The following is a 25683-nucleotide window of genomic DNA, read 5'->3' as shown; positions in this document are numbered from 1 at the left end:
CGCCTCAGAAAGTCTATTCATTCGTTCACTCTCTCCACTTATATCAGTAAGGTCAAGTATCTGTCCCAGCACAGTGGACAACGTCAACATGAGCACAATGGACGGCTGCCGCTTCATGGACACAGATACTAATCACAATCGTGACTTCCATTCACACCAATCAGAATGGTTTGTCTGGCTGAGTCAGGACAGCAGAACACGATGTGTAAGTATTCATAGCGTCCAATCTGAAAAGCACATCAGCTTATGGAGAGTCTCTATTGTACAGTACAGGTGTTATGCCTTTATTTACATTAACCCGCATGTCATAAGAGGAACAACATCTCTGGAGCGTACAGGAATTAGCTCAGGAAGCAACTGGAGAGCAAGGTTCTCTGGAGAGCAAGGCCATAGAAAGCCTCCACAAGCCTGAGGACTGACAATACACTTATAGTATGTGGAGGATGTATAACAAGGTTAGCCGTGTGCTGTAGATTAATATGTAATATTTCATTAAAAGGGCCAAAGTTAACAACCTAAAGCAAGAAATCATCAATCAATCAATTTCGCAAAAAAATACAGCAGAGTGATAGATCTTTTCTCTAACGGATCCTGTCAATTCAATTAAATTAAGCTGATGAACTGGGTTGTTTGAACCAGGACCTTAAAGGTTTGGGTCTAGTCGTCCTGACAATAAGCAGCAGTTAAGGACAGGATGAAGCGTCTGTCCTGTGCTGTCCGTCTGTATGATACCTATAAGCTGTGCATGTGAATGTAGTATTAGAGGCTGTTGAGCCTTTGCACTACTCTCCTAAAGAAAGCTCCCGTCATCTCCTCATGCACAGTGTTCATCACTGAATACACAAGCAAGCAAAGCACATTTCAGGGCAGAGAAACAGTCGGCTGCTGGCTGACAGCTAACGTTCCATCACAGAGCAGGTTGTAGCAGAACCGCGTCGCTCCAACCAACGTTTATCCTTCTACTTTTCAGTTCAGGCCTCAGTGGTATCTCCTGTGATTCGTGAGCTCCAGCCTGGATGGCTTTGTCCCTTTATATTCCTCACATTGCCGATAGTCGCACAAATCGCAGCATTATATGCGCTTTTGACTGTCACCATTAACTTTGGATCCAATTCTACAGTGCGCTACACAACTAATTTACAGTACAGGCACAGCACTTTATCAGAACTGCGAAGATAAATATATTTCTATTTCCTCCCCATGACTGCGCTTCCACAATTCTGATTCTTCATTGCATTTTACTCCTGCAGCTCACAGATTTATCTTTCTGTGCACGGTTTGTCACATGGAGTAATGCACACTTGTCATTTGTTGATAAAGCTTAGGCAGAAATTGGGAACACTTGGTCAAATGTAATAGTTCTCTCCTCTAATGGAAACACTGCAGAATCATTGTCACATAAAAATGAGATTGTGTGGAAGCATAAATTGTGATCACAATCTTGGTAAGCGTGGCTGTGGTGCACTGCATGAGGATGTTGACAGTGTTGTGTTGATTATTATTTCTCCCGCTAACACACAAAATGTCAACAGGATTGATTTGTCACAAATCTGCAGAGTTAATGGATGATTTTGTCTCATCAGTAGCGTTTGGACCAGACTTGACCCAACGCCGCCTCATCGGTTTCCTAAATTTCGAATAACCTCAGCAACTGTAGCACGTGTTGAACATATTCTGTTCAAAGATCCAGGATTCATAAAACACAATGTTAGATTCCTGGTGCCATTATTGCCCCTTTAATAAATCAATCCTCAGCTCATTCAGTGGCTGCCACTGCCGTTGTACTGTTATTATTACTGTTGTTGTGTTAGATCCAGGAGTGAATTCACCAACTTTAAGGAGCAGCTAAAACCAAAGAATGGGAGAAAGAGACGACAAATCGCAGGGATTTGTTGGGAAAGATGCATTTGGTGTAGGATGAGGTGTGAAAGTGCAGGAGCAACGGAGGAAAGAGACAAATGTCTGGATGTCTGTCTCCTCAGATTCTATTATCCTGCACTGTGACACTTTTACAGAACTCACGATGTGACACGTGCTCACAGGTCATAATAACTTCCTGCCTCCCGAGTGCAGCGCCCGACAGCCACGTGCACACGAGGGGGCAAACGCTCGCCGTGGAACACACACACATCAGCGTTTGCGAGAGGCGGTGGGATGGATTGTACCGTTACTGTTTATGTTAGTGGCTGGCTGCTGGTTGATGGAGATGTCATGTGTCAGGACATTTTTCTCGACATGCAGAAACCAAGCAAGACAACCGAGGCTGCTAAACTCAGCGTACGCACACTGATGCCAACGTAGCTGCCAAGAAGCCATCACCTGCCTGAACCGTCCTCAAATGTTTGGCTAGAGCTGTTTGATGCCATCCCCCACAATGCGTCGGGATGCCAATAATGGCTGCTTTCATATTTAGACTAACCAAGGCATAATGTGTAAATTGTATGACACAAGTAATGCATAATTAAGTCCTAACAGCTAGTGGCCTTCTAATATGTGGTGCCCTACAACTGGTTGGGCGTTTGATCAACAATGCTGTGAGTGAGTGTGTGTGGCTTAAAAGTGTTTCCCTAACTTCCTGCCATGTTGAATATCCACTGTCATACGCTGCCCTTGTTCAGACAACCAGAGAGCGAAAACAAGAGCAGAGAGGAGCAAAGACACAGGCACAAAAAGGCAGAGCAAGACGGCAGAGCGGAGCAGGAGAGTGGAAGATGAGAGCAGACTCAGGAGGCATTTGCCCGACAGGAATCATGAATTTCCATTTCTTGTTGCAGACACACAAACACGTACATACAAAGAGGGAGGGAGGGGGGTTGCAGAGGAGGGAAAATGATTCACTCGCACTGCCAAACGTGGATCATGCCAAAATGATAATCATGCCCGAATCCCTCCAATGATGCCAAAATCCAGTGCCATTCCTCATTTTAGGCAAATGGCCAATACAATAAGTATGTAATAGCATTTCAGTGTTTCCCCAAGATATGTTTGCTGGCAGTGTAAAAAGGCCCCTGAAACAGCTTTCAGATGTGACACTAAAACTCTCCATTGAAACCAATAATAATGAAATTCTGTGACAGGAAACCACGTGGTGATGAAGTTCTCCCGTTAAACCCACAACTGTCTGCCAGAGACTAAACCCAAAGCAAAGAGGACTCTAATCTGTGATGTTATCGGAAGACAGATGCTGGAGCTCCTTCCCTGATAATGACTTACAGACTGCTTCACTTTTGTTTTCGGTTTTTCACAGTCACTTGGAAGCCTCCGCGGACTCCACGATATTGAGCCGATAGTGACACAGTCACACAGACACGGGGGAACGGGGGCTTCATGGGTGACAACCGTTCATTTTATCCTACAGTATGTAGTATGACGCAATTAGTCAAACCAAAGCACCTGATCCATCTTACGCCCACATTGGAGTGTGACTCTCCTTATGTATTCAGTGGTTGATGAAAGTTGGAAGTGGTGCTTTAGACGGTTCAGCCTGTGGGTAAGTCGGGTCTTATCTGTCTTTATTTTAACCCCATCACTGTTGTGTTAAACACCCTTTTCCCTTTTTCTTGGCCTCTCTTATTTATTCATTTTGCTAACATGTTGGGAGTCACACACATCCAGTACTGTATGTTTCAGGCAAATGGTTAGTGTAAATAACGTATTGCATTTATCTTATTAACAGATGGTTTTGGTTCTTGTTTTGGCTGGCTCACGCATTGTAAATATGGTGGCAAAAACATTACAGGCGCCTCCTAATATAATGCAGTCCCGTACGAGTGCAGCTCCCACTGTGACCTCAATAATAAACATATAGTAGAATTACAGCATCGTCAGCATTTGCCAAATGTCAAAGGGTCTATAGTGTGCTACTGTAGAATGAGGACGAGGAAGCAACTTTGCAAGACCCAAGTGTTGTGAGATGTGATACATCTGCACCGATTGTATGGCTGAAAAGGTTAATGGCATTTAAAGATGGCCACAAGTAATGAGGTAGTAATTACAAAAGAACATGAGAAAAAAGGCCATGGGAGGAGGCGTGGAGAGGTGAGAGGCTTTGATGTGTGTGAACCATGAAAATACATGGATAAGAAACACAGTAGCTTCCATAAAAATAAACATGGTACTGTGGCCGGCGGCGCTGGAAGCCTCAAAAAGGGCCTGTGAAAGGCAATGAATGCATCCTGTGCATTACTTTGTTTCTAGGCTGAATATTAAGATATCAGCTCACATTAAGGCATCATTTGGGGCATCTGTCCTCCACAGTCCACTTATATCCACAGTGGATTAAAGTAAGGTTAGAAAGTAAATTTATGAAAGAAAAAAAAAATGTGAAAAAGACTGCAATAAAATCCCTAAAATGTAAAAACACAAATGTATGGTGCTACTGTATAATGACATTATTTGATCACAACACACATCACAAACTCACTGTTACAGACAGCAGGGTCCACACAGAGGTCAAACCGTACCGATACCATCTTCTTATATGTATTCGCTCAATCAAAGCAGTTGTTTCTTAATTAGTGGATGATTTGAATCTTGTATCACAGTATTATTTCCTCTAAGCCTAGAGCAGACGTTTGTCAAGGATGGAATCTGAATTCCCACGGGACATCTTAGCTCGGGGGTGGCGCTATCATACAGTAATTGTCTAAAAGTCAACACTTTGTGTTTTTGCTGGTGGATAAAAGCTGCGTTTCATGAGAATAATTAGGTCCCCTGCGTTCTGGTGATGGAGCGTGGTCTCCTCGCAGGTATCTCTCTGAAAACAATCGACTAACCTGTAGCTGCAGAACGCGGTGGGATCTGAAGGATGTGCAGAACATCGGGTAACAATAATCACTGCGTCTCTGCACATCACCTTTCATGTTGAGACCGTGCATGGGTTTGTCTTGCAGGGCGCTCACTGGATCTAAGGCCCTTCGCATGCAAGCAACCAAGTTTCAAACGAAGCATCTAAAGTAACCGAGTTAGACGGAAGTCGCACATCTGAACCACGTCGCTCGACTCCCTCGCGGTTTCAAATTAACCACAGCACGACCTTCTCCACAGAGGACGTTGCAGATGAATTACATCATATTCAAACATTTGCACTGTTTAACTTCAATTAAGTGAAGACAATTTCATGGAGTATTAAGGGGAACAAGAAACACAATTAAAGTAGGTTGACTCTGAAGTGCAGCATCAAAATAAGGACCCATTATGAGGGAAGATGACGTCACCAGGCTACATCTAGTGGCAATAAAGCTAAGCTCCAGTCAAAACCTTCAGTAAAATTCTGTGATTATAGTCATTCAATATAAACTGGTTATCACAGGTTTAATGGTTTTGTTCACACTACACAGTCCAGTATCAAAAAACCGGACTGTCATCAGCTTAATGTAGAATTGAACATCATGTGAAAGGAAAGTGAGCGACCTCCAGCTGCTTTACTCAAGGTTAGATATGAAGCCCTCCCACGTAAATACAAGTTTTACTCACCTTTACTGCACTCCATGTATCCAGACAGCAGCAGCAGGTCGCTGGTACAACCCGGAAGTCCTGACGTCAACTGACACCAACGAAGAAGTGTGGCAAAAAACAATGTAAAACTGTAAACTTTGAGTAATGTCCCCAAACTAAAAATAAAAATAAGATGTTGTATTCACAGCGACTTGGGTTTCGTGTATTTTTTAATTTTATTTTTATACCAGTCACAACAATAAGTTTTCTGTTTAAAATTCATCTTAACGTTAGGCGACGTTCTAAAATTAGCTACAGCAAATCAAACGCTGAAGCAGGTTAACTAGCTCATACCAGCAATGAACGGTTGAACTCCGTCGTATACGTAGATTTCTCTAACCTTTAGTTTGCAGTAAAGTGTCCGTACAGTAAGTATTTGGCGAAATGCGGCCTGTCAAGTCCGCCTGATGCTAAAGAAGTGCTAACGACGGTTAGCTCCGTTAGTTTTCATTTGGCCATTTCGTCGGGACTTTTCCGTCACGACGCATTTGAATGTGAATATAAGTGGTGTCGTCGAACAGCTGCTGCCGTTATGCCGCTTTACGGTTCGTTTACCTCCGGTTTGCCGGCAGATTTGGCGCATCTCCAACTATGCGCCTCTGATAACGCTGGGCGTTTTCCACCGCTGCTTATCGGAGCCATATCACTCACACGCTAAGTGGAACATTAAAGGACAAAGACACTGTTTCTCTTGGCCCGAGCCCAAAACAGAATGAACCTGTGCTCTGAGCCGGAGCTCCTCCGTTAACACACAACGGCTGGACTTAAAATGAACTGAACCTATTCATGCAATATAAAACAGCTTCGGCTTCAACCGTGTCCGACTCTTTATCGGCGCTCAGTTCACGGCTCCTCTATTTTACTTCGTTTCAATGCACTTTTAATTATTTGCTTTTATTACCGGCGCTGATGGTTTATTTCCTGCCTCGTGCATCTTAATCTCGCTTAAGGTTTATTCGTGAACCAGCTTGTAACTTTGATTTGTGAGGTGCTGAACAACGAAGGTTCCAGTTTGTACAGGTCAATATTCTGGCCTTCACCTGATGGGATCTACACATATTCAGCATCATTCATATGATCTGGTTTCTGAGCAGCCTGTGTAACCCTACATGCTGAATATGCAGGGATGTTACCATGCAGAACGGTGTCATCATGCACTGGTTGTTCTATTAAAGTTTAACCATATACATAAATGATGCTCTCAGCTTAATCACAAGATGATCCACTCCGGTCCCTGAAGGTAAGAAGTGATAATTGACTTTCACTGTCATAATGCAAAGGTAAACACAAACCTCACTGTGGATTAGCCCACATTAAATCAGATTAAAATGCCCCTGATTGAAATGACCGAGCAGCCCAGGACAGGCTGCGAGTGTCCTGCCTTTATAAATCAGCAAACGGCTCACAAGGACAAGTTATTGTATCAAAACCTTTATTCTCAAATAATATCTTCAAAATAGCGGATAGATAAACTGTGAGTCTCTTTAACACTAGCATCATGTTCAGTATCTGTTGTAGAACCCTTAGTAGCGCATCAGACAGATGCCAGAAAAGGTCAGAAAAGGTCATTTTCCATTCTTTCACTCATTTACCTCGGAGCTGTCGCCCATGCTAGAACTTTTATTTCCCACTGTAAACCCACAGTGTGTGAACCAGGAGAACCAGACTCCTCCTGGTTCACACTCGTGACATTTTGGGCCGTAAAGGGGTCAAGTCATCCAAAATCTTTTGTGCCGTGGAAGTCGTCCCTCTCCCAAATACCGTTGTAGGATCAGCCACACAAGGCTGCTGTTACACAAGAACAATGTGTCTTAAGCATCATTCCATCACTGTTCATTTTGGTTCAGTGTATCAACAGCCAATTTCGAAAAGTGTATGAAAACAGTAACTGGATCTACTGAAATTGCTTCGTCTTAAACGCCATGGTTTTGCAGTTGATGCTGACTGGGCCTGAGGTGTAGAGGAGTTGGAAATGACACAGTTTACAGTCATGTCTTTCAAGCTTGAAGAACATTAACTCCAGGTCCCACTAGATGTTCTGTTCCTGTGTAAAAGCAGCCGCAATGGACAAAAGAGATTATATGACACTTTGATTATTTGATATTGAGTTTGAGCCATAGATTTTTACAGGGTGTAACAGTAAAAACATTGACTGTAATGAACAGAAGTGTTTGTTGTACCTACATCATGGATCATAAAAAGTACAGCATGTTTAATAATCTTTTGTTTTTTTACAAATTCTCCATTAAAAATAGATTTCTGTACAAAAATTTTTTTCTTTTGCACCTACTTCAAGTTCAGCAGCACATGATGGTGGTGAGCGGTGATAATGACGGTGATTATGATGCTTGAAACAATAACATTGATGGTAATGGCAGCGTCTGCGTCACCTCATTCAAATGATAAATTATATTTTCAGTATACGTTTAAAAGCAACAAAGGGCCGATTAGTGAGTTTATGTTAACAGCATCGCTAAGGACACATCCTGTCGCTGTAACATGCGAAAGCAGCTCTAACATGTGCTACAAACCGCCAGTTACTGGAATGAGTGAAGTGCAGGGCTGCAATTAAGTCACAGTCAGCTCATAAACATCAGGTTGTGGATTCTCCTCCCAGCTTCAATGCCGAAAATGTGGCACGAGAGGTTTGTCCAGTCCAAACTGAGACAGAGGTGTAACCTGTGAACGGTTAATGAAGTGCAGATAAATGCATCCCAGCGGAATAATCCAGACTGGGATCATGTAATTCAAATATACACTCAGAGCTGATGATTGGATTTAAAACCGGTACAGTGGCCAGTGAATATATTCTCCACTTAATACTTGCGGGGAAAAGCTCATCTCTGCTGTGTGACACTTTGTGAAGAGACCAATTCTGACGTTTATAATTTTAGCTGGAACTTTTTTTTTAGCTCCCAGCAACCAGGGCTCTTTGTTTCAACAGGAAGTGCTGACAGTACCACTTTAGAGAAAGTGAACGTGGACCTTCTTGCCAAACTTCTTCCCAAAGTCTCAGTGAAGCAAGCACTCGCAACCACCATGTTTCAAATTGTAGTGAGTTTTTTTTTGCATGTGTGGCCAGCTGCTACTCTTCCTCACAGTCAGGACTGCTGACGAGGAAACACGGGGGGCAAACGTGCAAGCAGCTGCACAAACCGCGAAGGGAATGTCCCGCAAAAATCTAAAGGCGTCTGAAGAGAAACAGGATGTTTAGCTGAATAACATGCTTCTCATTTTAAAAGGCCGAGCCACAGACTGTAGGAAAACGTCTCGAAATGACAGAAGTGCCTGCGTCAGACTTACAGCAAGAGCAGCTTCCCCCATTCGACGACTTCAACAATTAGGATGAGTCCAGTACTTTCAGTTTTAATGGAAATCTTCACTCACAAGAGGCTTTTTTCTCTATACACAGACGTGTGTGATGGGAAGCACAGGTACGTCAGAGCGGCGCAGTCGTTCCCGTTTTAATCAGCGCATTTGTTTAGCTTTAATTAAATAGTCAAGAAAATGAATTATCTCCAACTATCTCGGTGAGAAGCGCCTCCTTTGGAGTTTAAACAACGCTGCAGAGGTCTGTTCTTATTATCCTGTTGGAGACGTTATTGAATTGAAATTTATATCTTATTATATGTTAAATAAGAGTGGTATTAGCGTAATGGAGCACTTCACTGTAGGGGAGCATCCTCACTGCTTCTCAGCACCTTCACTGTGACTCAGCCTGTAATCGACTGGCTATGAGAATCTAAAGTGAACGTTTCCACAGGACTGCAACTTCCATGTAAACAAAAAGACTTTAGTGATTTAAATGAGCCTGGCCCGACACCACACCATTCATGTACAAATAAAGGTAGAGCCACGCATGAAAACTCTCCACTAAACGCCTTCATGGTGGAAACAGCATCGAGATGACAGAACACAGCTGCCACAGTGCAGCTGGCACAAAGAGGAAACACTCCTTCCGAGTCCAACTGCTCTCATGCTGGTAAGCTCAGAGCAGTACTGTAATATTAGGAATCTGCTGCCAACTTGAGATCTCATCGTGACCTTTGTGCCCTGACCTTTAAGGCTCTGCTTCGCGTTTCTGGTGTACGCCGGAGCTTCGCGTGCCCGAATAAACCAGAATGACTGTGAGTTTAAACGATACTGCTTGCGCACACTAGGAGATCAGAGCTGCATCATTAATTGTTAAAAATTAGACCTTTTTTATGCCTGTAGAAACCACGCAGCCTCTAATTTTCAAGTCCTATTATGCACTCTCGACTCCATAGGAAATCTCAACTGAATTAATTAAATCAATTAAAATAGAGACGCTGGGCGCATTCCAGCGATGAAGAGAGGAGCCTCCTGATCCTGTGAGCAGACGCTGCACTGTTGTTTACAGATGTCTCGTTTATTCCTGTGAAGAGATCTTAAATGTGTGTTTTCTGTCTTGCTGCATGCTGCCAGTGTTTTAACACATATGCGTATCTTTAATTTGTGGCGGGCTGCGCAGTCGGCCTGACTGAGGCAGAGGCTGTGAACCACAGGCCAACAATGGAGATCATTACACCACCGATATCCCTGCATAATGAATCCAACAATTGTTTCAGGACATTTGGTTTGCAGCACTGAGGTTCACAATAGATTTGTTTTTAATTATGAGCTAGGATGTAAATAAAACCCAAAATGTGCTTGTCAATTTATTTTGACTTGTTTTAAAATATGTGGATGTGACAACGTCTCGTGCCAATGCTTTTTTGCAATTGAACAGAGAGGAGTATCGTAGGTTTGGCCCAGAACTCTGACCTATTTTGAAATATCGTATGTGCAAATGAATGGATTTGTGATTTACTAAATTGTTAGGGGTTAAATGACGGTGACATGATGGGGAACTAAGTCGAATGAAACTGGATGATAACAAAGGTAAAGCATATGTCTGGAGTGTAAACTAAATGCCAGTGGGGCGATGGTGTGCGAGACAAACAGGAAACACACACACGCACGCATGCACACAGACACACACACACACACACACACACACACACACACACACACACACACACACACACACACACACACACACACACACACTGAAAGCAGTTACATCTGTGATCTAAACCAAGTGCAGCATCTTCTGAAAAATAAAAATATTTTGAGAGAGCACTGCAAGAAATAACAAGCTTGGCAGGTGAACTGGTGAACTTTCCTGGATCCTGCAGACTCATGGGCGTTCGTACAATATTCTGACCTAAACTACTGGGAAATAAGTTGAATGAAAGGTCACACACGCTAAGCTTGTGTATTTGTTGCAGTGAGGTTCCAGCATTGATAAGCAGGATGTAACTTAACTCTCTGCACACGAGGTATTTCTCAAACAATGGAGGGGGGGGAGAGAAAACGGTCGACAACAACAATTGTGCATGTTGTCTTCATCCTGTGTCTGTTTGTGTGACTCCTGTGCTCTTTAAAAAGGTGTGTTGAAAGACGATCGCGGGCATCAGACGCTGAATGTAAAATGGGCTCAAAGATCGTCCTGGACACATCGCGCCCCCCAGTCACCAGCACCTCTACTTGCTCCAGCAGCCTTGACTCTGACTGTTCCTGGGTGAATAAAGCTTAAACATGATGACATGAGCAGTAAAGGACATTTCCAACACATCTTTTTAAAGCATGCGAGAGATTCAGCCACGTGGCGCTAGTGAAAGCTTGTACCGTATGCTGCTGCGAGGGAGCGGCACCGAGCGTGAGCTGCTGTAGCACTGCGGCGCCTGCAAGCATCGCCAGCGTCTCACTGTACAACATGCAGCATCCTGGGTTCACTCAGGTGACTGGGGTCAAGTCCCGTTTAAAGTTTGCGAATCCCCCTCCGACACGTCTGCACTGCGGGTCGGCGCCGTTCGCTGCAGCAGTAGGAGCTTTCAGAAAGAGCCACGGGTCGGACCTCGGCAGGACACCGGGTCCACGGGCAAACTGATCCCAACCTTCAGGGCAGGCTAGCGTGTTGTCATGGCAACTAAACAAACAAGGGTAGAGCATGTGGTCGCACATGTCTGCTAACAGAGAGTGTGACATATAAATGTGTATATACAAACTCTCTGTAACCCTGTATTTTGTCGTTTTTATCCTCTTTTTAAAGATAGAAGTTTTTGAATAAAATTACGTTTTTTTTGAATGACTTATTTTTCAAACCCATTTCAGACCCAAAAATTATTCATTTTTTCATAACCCAGTCAGAAAAACACACTAGTGCAAAATTTGTGCGGTTTAAGAGTTTATATAAAGTTTATATTTCGGGGTCCCCAGTAGCAGTGGTTTGGGAAGTCCCATGGGGCAACTGGAGATTTGAACATAGAGTCTGTTCATCAATATCTTCACTGAAGAAAAATGACAGAAGAGACAATAAAGACAAGTATTTGCCTCTGTTTCCATAGTTACCTGTCCTTGTCTCTCGTTTCCAGCACGACTGACAGAGATGTCTATCTATCCATATATCTGTGTCCGTGTGTCTAATAACTGTCAGTCAGTCTGTTTATCTCTTCCTGATACTGTGGCTGGAGAGCATAGTGTAGAAAAAACCCCACCAGTCATCACTCGACTGCTAATCCCAACCAGAGTTACGAGAAGACAAATCAATTCCTGGATTTGGCCACAGCTGATTGCAGCAGTCGACGATCTTGACAGTTTATTGCCTCCAGGCTTCCTCTTGTTCAGTGAACAAGCACAGAATCCTGGTCAGTCCAAGAACAAGAGTCAGTTGTCGGACTCTTTGATTGTGTTAAGACAGGGCTCTGGAAACCAGTCCGTTGTGTCCACCAATCGGCAACTCAGATGTTGATGTTAGTTTTCTGGTTCAGCGCAGTCTGCCTAGTGGAATATTGTGTATTTGACTCATTTAAAGTGTACAGTACCTCTAGAGAATATCTGAAAATGTCCAACACTCGTCTAGAACTAGTTCACAGTATCTAGTACTAAAACTGGGAAAATTGCACTTGCAAATAGTTAAGTTCATATGTTTTAGCGTAACTGGCCTCCAAATACTATAGGTAGACTTTATCCTAAAAGGCAATGCAGTGGTTGGCAGAAGGTGAAGACAATCGCAGAAGCTACTGGACAATTATCCACTCAGTTAGTTGACACTGTGATTGTCCTGCTATATTACACCCAGGCTGTTCACTTCAACATGAGGACCTGCGACGGGCCTGATCCTAGGGTGTACGCAGCAGTTCCTCTCTCCTCCTACTAATGGAGTACTAGTGGTCCAGTAGCTAGCAGCGGTACTGGATCAAATCGCTCCGACTGCGTCGGCTGCGCTCGTACAATTGTTGTCAGATTCCACCAAAGCAGCCAGAGGCTCGGGTGCTGTCAAGTCCAGCACGATGGAAGCCTAGTGGAAGGTTTTTGGTCCAGCACCATTGATGGTGTCCTGATGACATGACGTAACTGTCTAATCACTATTCTACTGTACGTCTGGAGGGGGGCTGAGGGGTGGAGTAGTTATGTGCTTCCCCTGAGGGTCAAACCTCACATTAGACAAGCCCACGTCTGACCTGCAGCAGGGGCGCTAGCCGTGTACCACTGTGCAAATGGAGGCCTGGCTTTAGGCTGGGATAAACCACTAATCAGAGGGCTGTGGGGGTTCTGACCATGCAAAGCCCTTTCCAAAGAGGTCGGACATTTTTTGCAGAAGCCAACTGGTGCTGTAGTAGCGCAGTTTGGAAGAAGTCAAACTAATTCTATTATCTTCGGCGTTCTCCTGTTTGTATGAGAGCAGTGGTCACAGCAGTGAGCTTCATGCTATCTGATGAGGATACTCCCTTGTTGATTTTTGTTTAGAAAGACAAAGGGAGAGCTGGACCGTTGCTCAGGTAGGAAGTGGAGCAGAGCAGCGGCGTGACTGTGCCGATTACGCAGAACCCGGACCAGCGTGCTACAACACAGACTGCTCCCGGTGCTGAGGACGCTCCATAAGTATGTTCTTTGTTGTTTGCAGCCTGCAGCATGGAGATTGGGCTGAACCACTGTATAGGCAGCGTGGGGCTTTCTGGGCTATACCACAGTGCAGACTGTATTGAGTGTGGTATCAAAGCGAACGGCCTTAGCCTCTGTGGGCTTCATGTTGGTGTCATACATTGGGTTTTCAAACGAGGCCTGACCATTGGAGCTCTCGTGGCCGACGTAGCCGTTAAACTGGACCTTGGGCCGTGTTCTGAAAAACAAAAACGAAGGAAGTTGTGTTAATGACCGAAGCCTGGTATCACTGCACAAAACAATCAAAAAGTGCACAAGCCTGTAAAAAAATAGTAAACCACACACTAACAGAAAGTAAAAAATTAAGCTGCTCGAATGAGCAAGTATACTTGTTTTAATTTGTTTAATTTAATTTAATAGGCTTGAGCTGTTACCAATCACACACTGACACAATTACTGCAAACCGATTCAAATCGTCAGCTCACAAGCTTGTTTTTTAGTTTGATGGCGGCTTCTCCAGCACATACTGTAGACTGCAGACAGGATACTTTGTTTGACAGCTCACCAGTTCTCCACCACACAATTGCAAGCAGACATTTCCAACAAGCTCAAACCTGCCAAGTTTATGGTACAATACCAGCACAAAACAGCATTAAGCCCGAGTGAATCGGTGACTGATGAATGAAGCTCAGCATGCAGCAGCAACAAATCCAGATACAGTTCTCAGGAACGAGAGGCAAAAAGCCGGCGACACATTAGATTACATGTTCCGGGCGGCCAGAAACAGACTCTACTGGGACTCTTACTGGATCTGTGATCACTGTGAGCTTTTGTTTCCCCAAATGTTTAAAAAAAACAAGTCAAAGCATTTCCGTGGACTGCAAAAGGTTACACTGCTCAGAGTAAATATGAATAATTGAAACATTTCAATCTAAGACAAGCACTAAGAGAATCTAGCCAGTGAATGGTAGCTGCCCACAGTGTTAGCACAGTACAGTAGCTGAGGTGTTGCTCTTTAGTGCATGTCTCCTGAGCTTTGAGGAGGTTTATGCTACAGTGGCCAATTTGAAATGCACAGCATGAAATCCCTTTTTGTTTGCAATAAACAGCTCTTTACTTTGGAGATTAAATGAAGAGTGAGCACACTGATGGCAAAAATCTCCAAATTGCAGGGAAAATTGTGACAGGAGTGAGGACATGAACCATAAAAACTGTCCGCCTCAGTGATTCAGCCTGCGATGGCTCATCTGCTGCTCTCATGAGTGTGTCTGCGTGCATGAAACCTGCCACCATCCTGTGAATGGTGCTCAATGGATTAGCTTCAAAAGAATTACTCAATCTGCCTGAATATGAGTTTGAAGGAACTTACTGCAGGGGTTCGAACAGCAACACGGTGAAATACAACCACCACCTTCTAATTTGTCTGTTTGCTGCTGATTACATTTAGGGATAATCAGTTCCTATAATCCAGTTAGATATAATCACTTACACCCAAACCCTCTGGAACTATTAGCAGGAAGGAGTGCTGCAGCTGAAATGCTGCTTGAGTCTGACCTCATTAAGAGTATGTGTGTGTGTGTGTGTGTGTGTGTGTGTGTGTGTGTGTGTGTGTGTGTGTGTGTGTGTGTGTGTGTGTGTGTGTGTGTGTGTGTGTGTGTGTTTGTGTGTGTGTGCTGGTAGCAATCCAAGCCTGGGGAGCCACTAAGCCTACCCTCCTTGTCAGGCCATTACTTTACAAACATACATGGACCTCCCTGTGAGGCAGTGGTTCACATCACTGGCTGTAGGTGCACGGTTGAAAAATAAATTTTCCAGTAGAATAAAGAGCAACCGACATAATCACTCTGACAGTATTCTACTGTACAGACTCCGACCAAGCAATCCTTTCTATTTCTGTTGGCTTGCTATTATATTACAGTATATTGTGCTACAATTTGCACTGTGTTACCAACGTCATGTCACTGCTGCTAAATTAAGATGACACTAATGTTTCTCTTTACAGGTTGTTAATGATCCAGCTTTGATTTTACTGGTTTGTAGTGCAGTTGGGCAAATATTTGTACTTAATGGCATCATGCTGACGGAGAGATGACAATGAGATCAAAGACAAAACAAAATGCCCCCTCTTAGCTTTAAATGCTGCTGTTTAACACAGTAGGGCTGCACGGCTTTAAAAAAAAAACGCATCAAAACGCTCCTAGTTTTGTGGGTAAAATGTCAGCCCACTTACCTGTAGCTGGGGGAAACGTGTGATATTACAATTTGGTAATCTGGTCAGGTGTGCAGCCTTACTAAACAGCAGGAGAAAACCTCAAACTTAAAAAACACAGATGAAGAGTTTGGCAGAGGATGTGGCGGCGGGCGGAGGTCTGGCTACGCTTTGTAACCAGGTGATTGACAGGTGTCAGTCTTACCTGCCGCCAGGCCCCCAGGTGTCTTTTGGTCTCTCACTGTCATCTGTGTCAGCAGACAACGTCCTGCATACAACCATCCGCTTTAATACACATTGCCTAGCATTGAAGACCACTAATTGGAAAAAGCAAGTCATAATAGAATCACTGCTCAATTTGCCTCATCACTTATCAAATGCATCCGATGCGGAATCCTAACATGTCGTCAGAGCTCACGGGATTTGCAATAACATACTTACCGGCAAGTGAATAAAAAGAACTTTCATAAAAGTGTTTTCTCGGCATCAAATAATCGAACGCTAACACGATCACAGCAGCTCAGCTTCTATACCTTAATGGCAAGCCAGCAGGATAACCACGGCTACCGTCAGACAAATAACAGGCCTCAGTGCAGCATCTCACAAGTCAAAAACAAAGAGGATACGTTCAATCTACGCTGAGCAGAGTTCAGAATAAAGCACTTCCAATCTATGATGGAGGTCAATCAGGTTTAACTTTTGGGAAGAATCAGGAACAGCTCTTCTCTGGTCCACTTGATATATTTGAATAGAGTTTAGGGTACAGAGTGTACCAGGCGGCTTTGTCATCTACACAGCTGCAACACGAGGTTCAAAACCTTATTGTGGTTCAAATGGTCCAAAAGGAAGAAAACATTGTGACATGTCAATGGGTTTTAGCTTCATCTTGTGCAAGTCATAAATTGTGGATCAAAAACTCATCCTGTTTGGTATGTTTTAATCCACAAGTGAATTAGATTAAACACAGTGTGAACTAAAGTCCACACATTCCACTGTCCCACTGTTACTCCAGGACGTGGTCCAGCTGTGCAGATCGTCATGGCAGATTGACAGGTGCCCCACGGAGCCACAGGGCCACACTGGCACTCTGTACAGAATCTGGAGGGCTTTCTTTGAGTGTAGGCGAAGCTGACCAGGACCCTGCACTAGGAGAGTGTTCAATGGCTCTCCGGTGCAGAGCCTTGACACTGCTGATACTTTATGCTGACACTCAAAGAAATGCAGCCTTAAAAATGTTGACTTTGTTAAAATAACTTTTTATTCCCTGCTTCATCAGAAAACTGACCAGTCAAATCAAGTGTTACTACAACAGAAAACCTTCTGTGGAAAACAAATAAAAACAAACTGTACAGTAGATATCAATCACTGCTGAATTGCTCAAAGGAACTGTGCTGCAAATTTGAAAAGGAAATAAAAAATATATATTTCCTTTAAAGTTGGCCCTAAAATTTACAGTATATAAAGTTTGAAACATTTTACAACTATGCTATCAACTCACAACTTACATATTATACTGCTCTCGTAGAAGAACCCTGTTAGATTTCCGTGCCACTACCTCAGTAACATTTATCACAATTAGGCAGGTGGACTTTTACAGGTGAATTAACAGACTGTGGTCTGATGCAGCCTTTAGATGCTCGTAAGTATGAGCGCGTGTGCTAAAACAAATCAAGTTGCTCTAAACTTACTGTGCTGTACTGGATTTTTACTTCTGTCTACTACAGGTGGCAGCCAAAGCCAGAAGACAAACAGCTGTTCTGTATTCAACTGCTTGCTCACGGTTCTCTGGGGGATTTGTGTTGGGGATATAACTTACCGGTGTTTGTAGAGGTAGAAGGCAAATCCAGACAGGATGAGGGCAAAGAAAGGAACCAAGATGGCCGCTGCCACGGAGCTGCTGTTTGTGTAGGGATTGGACGGGTCCATCGCCATGGTTACAGGGCCTAGGGATGCACACAAGCCCGCACATGTATGAATACCTAGAGATAATGCCTTGTTGGATCTCACACTGAGCCCACACAGAAAACACTTGAATAGTATTTCTTGTGTGAATAATTATTGTTTTCATTGTGACACGGTTTCCTGGAAAGGTCAGTGTTGTTGTGGCTGAAGTCAGACTTCCTGTACCTTGCCTCGTCACGTAGAACTTGCCAAAGTCTTTACTGTGAATGTGCCCCTGGTAGACGAAGCTCTTCTGGTCTGATTCTGCAGTAACCTGAAAAACAAAGCAGGCATTTTAAATTTGTTTTGCAAGAGAATAAAAAATTGGCACCACACGTGTGTACAGTAATTGTGTTTGTTACAGTATATTCGTCTATAAAAACCTAAACATGAGCCAGAGAAAAGAGCATGGCTTTGTTTAAGACCATTTACAGCTTGATGTAATTCAGAATCCACTGTCCAAGAAACACGAGAGCAGACTGGAACCTGTCGTGTGCAAATGCATCGCAAGAAGCCACAGAGCTTGTGGGAAAAGGATGAGACAAATGAGCTTCCAGGCAACTCCCCTCAGGCCTCAGGTCGCGGACGTGAAAAAATGCGGCTTTGAAAGTAAAGAGCAGCGAGCCACAGTAAACGATAAGGGAAGCGTGATTATGACCTGGGCTCTTTGATTCTGAGCGGGACACGATGAAATCTGAAGACCATCGAGACGTTCTGGAGCAGCATGTTCTGCCCGGTGTCACAAAGTTCTTTGTCAGGTACCGGTAATGGGTCCTCCAACAGGATAATGAGCCAAAACACAGCTGAAAGCACCAGGAACAGTGGCGGACTAAGTACTAATCTAAATCCTAGAATGTATATGGAAGCAGCTGAAAGCCGTCGTGAGGAGGAGGCAGCCTTCACACCTGAGACAGCTGGAACACGCTGATTATAATGAGGCCGGGTGAAGAAGTCTCTCTAAAGGCTACTGAAGCCACTTCACCACCATTCCTGTCCAGCTAGATTTTCAGTTTTATCATTAAAAAAAAAACTGAGATACTTGAAGATGCACTCGTCCAAGTTTGAGAGTAGGAGTTTTGAAGAATCCAAAAAAATCTTCAACTGTGAGACACACGAGACAAAATGTCTTTTAAACAGTAACTCCAATCAAAGTGTCAAAACACAACCTTTGAAAATATGACGTATGAGACACAAGTGGTTGTGGGTGAAGCTATTTTAGGCCCAGACAGTCACAGACGGATGACAACATACTGTAGCGTTTTTTGCACTTTTCATGAAGTGATTAACATAACATACATAAAATCAGCTACCAATTATTGGCCTGATTAGTAGAATAGTAAGAGAAAGGCGAAAGACCTGCACCTCCACTAGTAAAGCCACTACTGTACTGTACGCTGGCGCTGACTTCCAGACTGGAGGCTCTGGAGTCCCCGCGGCGTGAGCAAACAGCTGCCTCCTCCCAGCTCTTCAATGGGATTAGAACCAGGACTCACAGGGACCACTCTCAAACACTCCAGTATTTCCTTCTCATCCACTCTATGTTGATTTTAGATATATGTTTTAGGTGATTATCCTCTTGGAGAAGCCATGACCTGTGACTGAGACGCAGCCCTCTGACATCAGGCAGCCCCCCCCCCCAGGTGCCTCTATAATCTTCTGATTTCACGGCGCCTTTTACAGATTCGAGGCACCGTCTTCCAGTAAAGCAACCCCCAACTTAACCGAGCCTCCTCTGCCTCACAGCGGGGATGCTGCTCCTTCCTTTTAAAGCTTTCATAGTACATTGACTCTGAACACAGAGCTGATGTGTCTTAACAAAGAGCTCTTGCTTTGTTTCATTTATCCAAAGGATTTTCTCCCAGAAGCATTGTGGCTTGTCAACACGCATCTTAGCAATCTCCTGTCACTGTTATGTTTCTCTTTCAGAATTGGGGTCTTATTCCACGAAGAGACTGAGCCAATCAGCATCAACATCATTAGAGGAGCCAGCGTGAAACTCCGACTGGTCGGCAGCTACAGCACGTAGCCCCACGAGCAGAAAGCTGTGTCAGTTAAAGGATTCATTCAAATGCTGTTGTTGCAGTTGCATCATCTAAATCAGGGGGGTCCAACCTTTTTCACCCAGGGCCAAATGCGGTAAAATACACCAACAGCCAGGCCACTCACTCGAGGTGGAGTTTATATTGCCTCACCTGGTTTATTTAAGTGAACTAAATCAATCAGCCTACGACACAACAACAATTTTGTTTAAAAAAAAAAAGTTGTCAGTTCATGCTCAAAACAGCTGCCTCTTCCTGGCAGATCTGAAAGGGGTGGGGATACAAAATAAATGATATACTATAGCATATACTATACCTAGCAAATAGGTTTGGATTGTTAAAAGATCAACTAATATTTAAAAAAAATGCTATTAATGATTACATTTATTACAGTAAGTAATAGGGCTTAATAACACACATACTGTATATGTAATAGATTTTGAACTCGATTTTGAACACGATTACGCTCCGTGGGAACAATGAAGTTCCCCACGTGGCCCCACAAAACTGACTCCGGACCTGTCAGCGATGCTGGCAGCTTATTGGTGGATGGTACAGTTTTAACATTTTAACTGCCTAAAGATGTCAAAGAAGAGGTGCTTTGTCTTACGTATCCTTCCATGGCCCAGTTGTCGTTCTTAAACTTGCTGTAGTAATGCTCTGTGGGCCCCTTCACCTGGTAAACCTTCAGCAGCAGCTGGTTCTCCTCCGACTTGTAGGTACCTGAATAAGGACAGATTCTGATTCCAGCGACAGCAAGTAAACTCCAAATGCAGCCCAACAGACAGACGTGGTAATAAGCCAACACACAGGTGGAGTGACAGACAAAGAGACGCACACACCTTGACATTTTGAATTATCACACGCTTTTTTTTTTCTTTCAACAAGCATCTGACACATTATATGGGAAAGTGTGACATTTACCCTTTAGCTACAGTATGTGTCTATTTGGTGCGCACACATCAGAAGCACTTTTTCAGTTACTTAAACTATCCTGTGCTGCGATACCTCCTAACCAGCTATTTATTTCCATACTATACTAATTATAAAATTACGGTTCATATACTGTAGAGCTGGATGCATTGATGGAGGTTTAGAGCCACACACACACACACTTGTTCACAATTCCCAACATCATCTTGCATCTTATATTGTTTAACATACCAACATATTGTTGTCTTCTCTCTGTGAAGCACAGCTCATGCACATAAACATTGTTTTCTCCTGAAACTTTCTAAAACTTTAAATAAAGTTACTGTATGTGCAATGAAGGGGCTGCATGATTTATGCAGAAATAACATTAAGAGTTGTGAAATTCTGAAAAGGGAATGAAAGCTGCACGCTCCACTTAAACCTGCGGTTATGCCTCCGTCCCTGTTATTTAGACTGCCTTAAAATCTTCAAATCATTCCTTTGAACATTTAGTCATTTTTAAGTGTTGTCAGACACTTTTGTCCAAAGCTACTTAGAAGTGAGTTACAAGGCAGGCAAAGAGCTAAGTGAGGGAGACGACACTAAAAGCCAAGTGCAATGAGAAGAAAGGTTTTGAATTCATGAGATGGAACAGCCAGACGGTAAAAAGTTATACTTTTACAGTAGGTGCGAAGAAATAGGTGATTTTTTTACCTGACAGCCGTATTGAGACTCCGCTGGTCTCCAGTAACGTGACGTTGACTCTGCCGCTGGTGGCATTAAACCCAATAACTGTAAAGGTGGTGGCCTGTCGCTTCCCCAGGTACTCATAGAAGCCGCTCCACTCCGAGTTGGGGGAGAACACGTCCACAGGCACTGGGGTGGGGGCGAAGCATCAACATTTGATGAGCATTTTTAATCAAAAGTTCAAAACACCTGCTCACTATTTTGCAAAGCCTGACCAGTGGCACTGCAGAATCATTCTGAGCAGAAACACATAGCGTTTAGCGCTGCTTCCTTCATAAGTGACTGCTGCGTGGGGTGAGCATCTGAAACCCAAACTCACAACTATGACTTATTCAAAACCCAGTTGCTGCAGGATTCCTCTTTCTTACCAGTCTTATTCCCTCTTCACTTGCCCCCTTTAAATGTATTGATTATGAACTTACAGGGTATTACAAGGTATTGCACCTTTTTGTATCCACTGATTTATTTACAGTACTTTGTTCGCTCTCTGTCCACTGGACGACTCACTGTCATTCTATAAATCTGAAACGAGGGGGCCTGTCCAGCCTGAGGACCCCTGCAGACAACACTCACTACAACGTCCATCTCACCTTAGAAACCATTCTTTTATCAGACGCTGAGTATTTGATACACATCATAAAACGTACATAAACTAGTGAGTTGGGCTTGTTTGTACTATTTGTATGTGTGTGTTGTGTTTTATTGGTCATACCCCGAATCTTGTTCTTCTGGACGCCTGACTCTCCTCTGCCTTTGGGATTGACTTTGACTCCAACTGAAACATAAAATAACATAAAGTTTGCTTCAGCTCCCTTTATACTTGGGCTTTTATTGGTGCTGTAGATAAAGTCCGGTGGGTGTGTGTTCAGTGACGCAGCGCTGAAAAAACTCATATCATTTCATTTATTGAAATGATACTTATTTATTATTTACATTTGCTACTTGTATTGTTCCAAACATGAAGCATCATCTACAATTTGAGGCTGAGATGCACTGGCAGCTTTTGAATGCTTATGAAGCTTATTGTTTTAATGTCATGCATCATTTTATCCTCGTCTTTCGGACCAGATAGGACCACGCGTACATGATTACAAAGCAAGCACTCATCTTATGCCCCAGGCTGATTTATGAGAGCACAGCCGGAATATCGAGCCCATGATCTGTAGTTATCTTCAGATGTACAGGGATTATGCATGCAGCTGGGTTTTAAGCTCATCATTTTAGGCTCAGCTTATTTTCTATAAGTGATGCATTTTCTAGATAAGCTCTGAATACCTTTACAGAGCGGAGGTTTGCCGGACCATCTCCCATCAATTTTACAGGTTCTGTGCTCCGATCCCCCCGCGAGATAAAAGCCCTCCTGGCAGGTGTAGATCAGGGTATATCCCAGCGTTGGCAAGTCCATAGATCGAACATCGACGTTGGTGGGTGTCTCTGGCTGCCTGCACGAATGAGCTGAGTGACGGGGAACAGGGCAACAAAGGGTTAACGCTGGAGTTAGCGCTTTGGGCTCTTGTGCTGCCAAAATCCAACAACAGATAGTAGCTCAAGCAGCAATGAGCAACACTGCTGCATCTCACCAATGCACTCGGGTTGTGTTCCACTCCAGGTGAGGTTTTCTAGGCACGTTCTCGTGGTCGAACCGAGGATGTGGTAGTTCTTGCGGCACTTGAAGGAAATCTTACTGCCAACCTGAGAAAAAAGCATGAAAAGATTTGCTTAATCAAATGTTATCTGTTTCTAAAAGTCCAGCAAAACATGCAACTTGTCAGATCTCCAGTTTCACTTCCTGTTTTAGTTTAGCAGTTTCCGGTTTGTCACATCACTCTGCCTGCGCTAACTTTACTTCCGGTTCTTATTCACGCACCTGTACCCTATTCATCATCACTCCCCAGGACATTTAAGCACCACCTGTGACAGTTGTTATTCGCCAGATCGTTGATTCATTGTTCTCACGTTCCAGCATTTGTCTAGTTCAGCTTACCCTGTTATCGACCCTGTTACGTTTTTGACCATTGCTTCTCGTCTGATCCTGACCACTCTCGTAAGTCACTCTGTTACTGAACTCTGCTCGTTTCTGGACCTGTCTACGCCCGCCGATTCTGTTCCTGTGATCTGAGCCCTTTCTGGTTTTGACTCCCGCCTGTCCTCGGACCCGATTTTGCCTAAGCCCTGTGGTGTTGCTACTCTGTGAATGACCTGGACCGTTTCGTGACTTGGATTCTGTCATTAAAGAACTCTCTTAACTATATCCACTGTCTACCGAGTCATCGCTGTGCATGTGGGTCCGATCCTTGCCGAAACCTGACAGAACGATCTGGCCAGACATGGACCCAGCCAGCGTTGAGACCCTCCGTGCTGCGCTCCTCGCTCAGGGGCAGCGGCTCAGCGAGCAGGAGGAGAGGACGAACGAGGCGTTGCAGAAGCTGACGGATTGCGCTCTGCGACAAGAGGAGACGGTGGCAGGACTGGCGGAGGCGGTGAGCCGGCTGATTCAACGCAACCCGGCAGACAAGACGCCGATCCAGGCGCCCGCAGCGGCCACCGGGACGAGCGCGATCGCTTCGGCACCCATGGTTGTCATCCCGGCTCCCGACGCTCGTTTGGGAGCGCCCACACGCTTCTCGGGTGAGTCCGGCGATTGCCGGGCATTCGTTACACAATGCGAGATTCATTTCGAGCTGCACTCACCTGCCTTCCCCACGGAAAGATCACGAGTGGCGTATGCCATTTCTCATCTGACCGGCGAGGCAGAAGCGTGGGCCACAGCAGAGTGGCAGAACAACTCTCCCTGCGTGGCCACATTCACCTCCTTTTCGGAAGCACTGAAACAGATCTTTCAGGAAATCATTCCGGGGCGCGAGGCTGCGCAAAGGTTGGTGAACATCCGCCAAGGGAGGAGAACGACGGCCAAATACGCCATAGAATTCCGGACGCTGGCAGCGGAGGCGGGTTGGGACGCCACCGCGCTCGGAGACGTTTTTATTCGCGGGCTGTCACGTCGGGTAAAGGACTGCCTGGCCAGCCGCGAGCTTCCCAGCGCTTTGGATGACATGATCGCGCTGGCCATACGGATCGACCGACGGCTGACGAACAGCGAACGAGAACATCACTGTGAGGAGAGAACGAGGGAACCTCACTACGTTCCCGCTCAGAGCCCACGGAGGTCGTCGAGAGGAACGAGTGGTCAGGCAAGTCAGAGAGAGACGGGCGAGACCCGTAATACAGAGGAACTCATGCAGATCGGGCGCGCACGTCTTACTGAGGAGGAAAGACGGAGGCGACGCGCCCAGCAACTGTGTATGTACTGTGGGCAGGGGGGACACTACGCAGCAAGGTGTCCAGTAAAAGGCCAGGCTCATCACTAGAGCGGCGGATAGCGATGAGCCGAACCATTCTCGGCGGGGCCGCCGCAAGATCGTTACCTACCGTGACCTTATCTTCAAGTACCCGTTCTCTCCAGCAGGCGGTGCTAATCGACTCCGGAGCAGACGCCAGCCTGATGGACGCAGGGTTGGTGGAGCGCTTGGGCATTCAGACAGCCCCCCTAGCGTCGCCAGTGGAAACGGAGGCACTGGACGGTCGCAGACTATGGAGGGTTACACATCACACCGTCCCTGTTCCCATGATGTTTGCTGATGGTCATTTGGAAAAAATCACGTTTTTAGTGGTGGAATCCTGCTATCATCCTGTGGTTTTAGGGCACACTTGGCTGAGGCGGCACAACCCCACACTCGACTGGAGGAGTGGAGAGGTACGGGAATGGAGTGAGGATTGTCGGACCTCCTGCTTCCAGTCCACGCTCGAACCAGCAGACCCACAGAAGGCAACGGAGCAGGAGGGAGGGGAGGAGATTGACCTCAAGGACGTCCCAGGGTGCTATCACGACCTACGAACAGTTTTTTGTAAGGTCAGGGCCACATCCCTACCACCACACAGGAAGCATGACTGTGCAATTAACTTAAGGCCCGGCACGGCACCACCCAAGGGAAGGCTGTTCCACTTGTCCCCAAAGGAGCGAACGGCCATGAAAGAGTATTTGGACACAGCACTAGCCTCAGGGATCATACGGCCGTCATCGTCGCCCGCGGGAGCAGGTTTTTTCTTCGTGGGAAAGAAAGACGGTTCGCTTAGGCCATGCATCGACTACAGAGGGCTTAATGACATCACGATACGGGATTCCTACCCCTTACCTCTACTTTCCTCGGCCTTCGAACTTCTCTCCGGTGCCACGTGTTTCACGAAATTGGACCTTCGCAATGCGTACCATCTGGTGCGCATTCGCGAGGGTGATGAGTGGAAGACGGCTTTCAACACGCCCAACGGGCACTTCGAGTACCTGGTTATGCCGTTCGGGCTCACCAATGCACCGGCGGTGTTCCAGGCCTTTGT

General features: G+C 44.9%; 2 protein-coding genes across 7 annotated transcripts in view; both read right to left on the bottom strand.

Annotated features, from left to right (window-relative positions):
* rnaset2 (ribonuclease T2) overlaps positions 1 to 6221 on the bottom strand; it is a 45099-nt gene extending 38878 nt beyond the window's left edge. Inside the window, exons 1-2 of one of the 2 annotated variants that reach the window (XM_055507501.1) lie at positions 6052 to 6221; positions 5476 to 5545 (exon numbers count right to left, since the gene is read on the bottom strand). In XM_055507501.1, coding sequence (XP_055363476.1) covers positions 5476 to 5545; positions 6052 to 6138 — 157 coding nt within the window. In that variant the 5' untranslated portion in view covers positions 6139 to 6221. Of the gene's footprint in view, positions 1 to 5475; positions 5546 to 5836; positions 5952 to 6051 lie in introns of those variants that run through there. The other variant, XM_055507502.1, reaches the window with a different exon arrangement.
* Positions 6222 to 7058: 837 nt separating this feature from the next.
* The window catches only part of LOC114852296 (CUB and sushi domain-containing protein 1-like), a 202180-nt gene continuing 183555 nt past the window's right edge, over positions 7059 to 25683 (bottom strand). For 3 of the 5 annotated variants that reach the window (XM_055507498.1, XM_029144613.3, XM_055507500.1), the window contains 9 exons: positions 22872 to 22983; positions 22567 to 22746; positions 22004 to 22066; positions 21259 to 21420; positions 20243 to 20355; positions 17780 to 17867; positions 17469 to 17595; positions 15858 to 15920; positions 7059 to 13681 (listed from right to left, as the gene is read on the bottom strand). In XM_055507498.1, coding sequence (XP_055363473.1) covers positions 13522 to 13681; positions 15858 to 15920; positions 17469 to 17595; positions 17780 to 17867; positions 20243 to 20355; positions 21259 to 21420; positions 22004 to 22066; positions 22567 to 22746; positions 22872 to 22983 — 1068 coding nt within the window. In that variant the 3' untranslated portion in view covers positions 7059 to 13521. The remainder of the gene's footprint in view (positions 13682 to 15857; positions 15921 to 17468; positions 17596 to 17779; positions 17868 to 20242; positions 20356 to 21258; positions 21421 to 22003; positions 22067 to 22566; positions 22747 to 22871; positions 22984 to 25683) is intronic. The other 2 variants (XM_055507499.1, XM_029144616.3) reach the window with 1 other exon arrangement.

Source organism: Betta splendens, chromosome 3, assembly GCF_900634795.4.
Source record: "Betta splendens chromosome 3, fBetSpl5.4, whole genome shotgun sequence".
Lineage (NCBI taxonomy): Eukaryota > Metazoa > Chordata > Actinopteri > Anabantiformes > Osphronemidae > Betta > Betta splendens.
The sequence above is the reverse complement of the archived record's forward strand: the minus strand, read 5'-3'. Positions and strand labels throughout refer to the sequence as shown.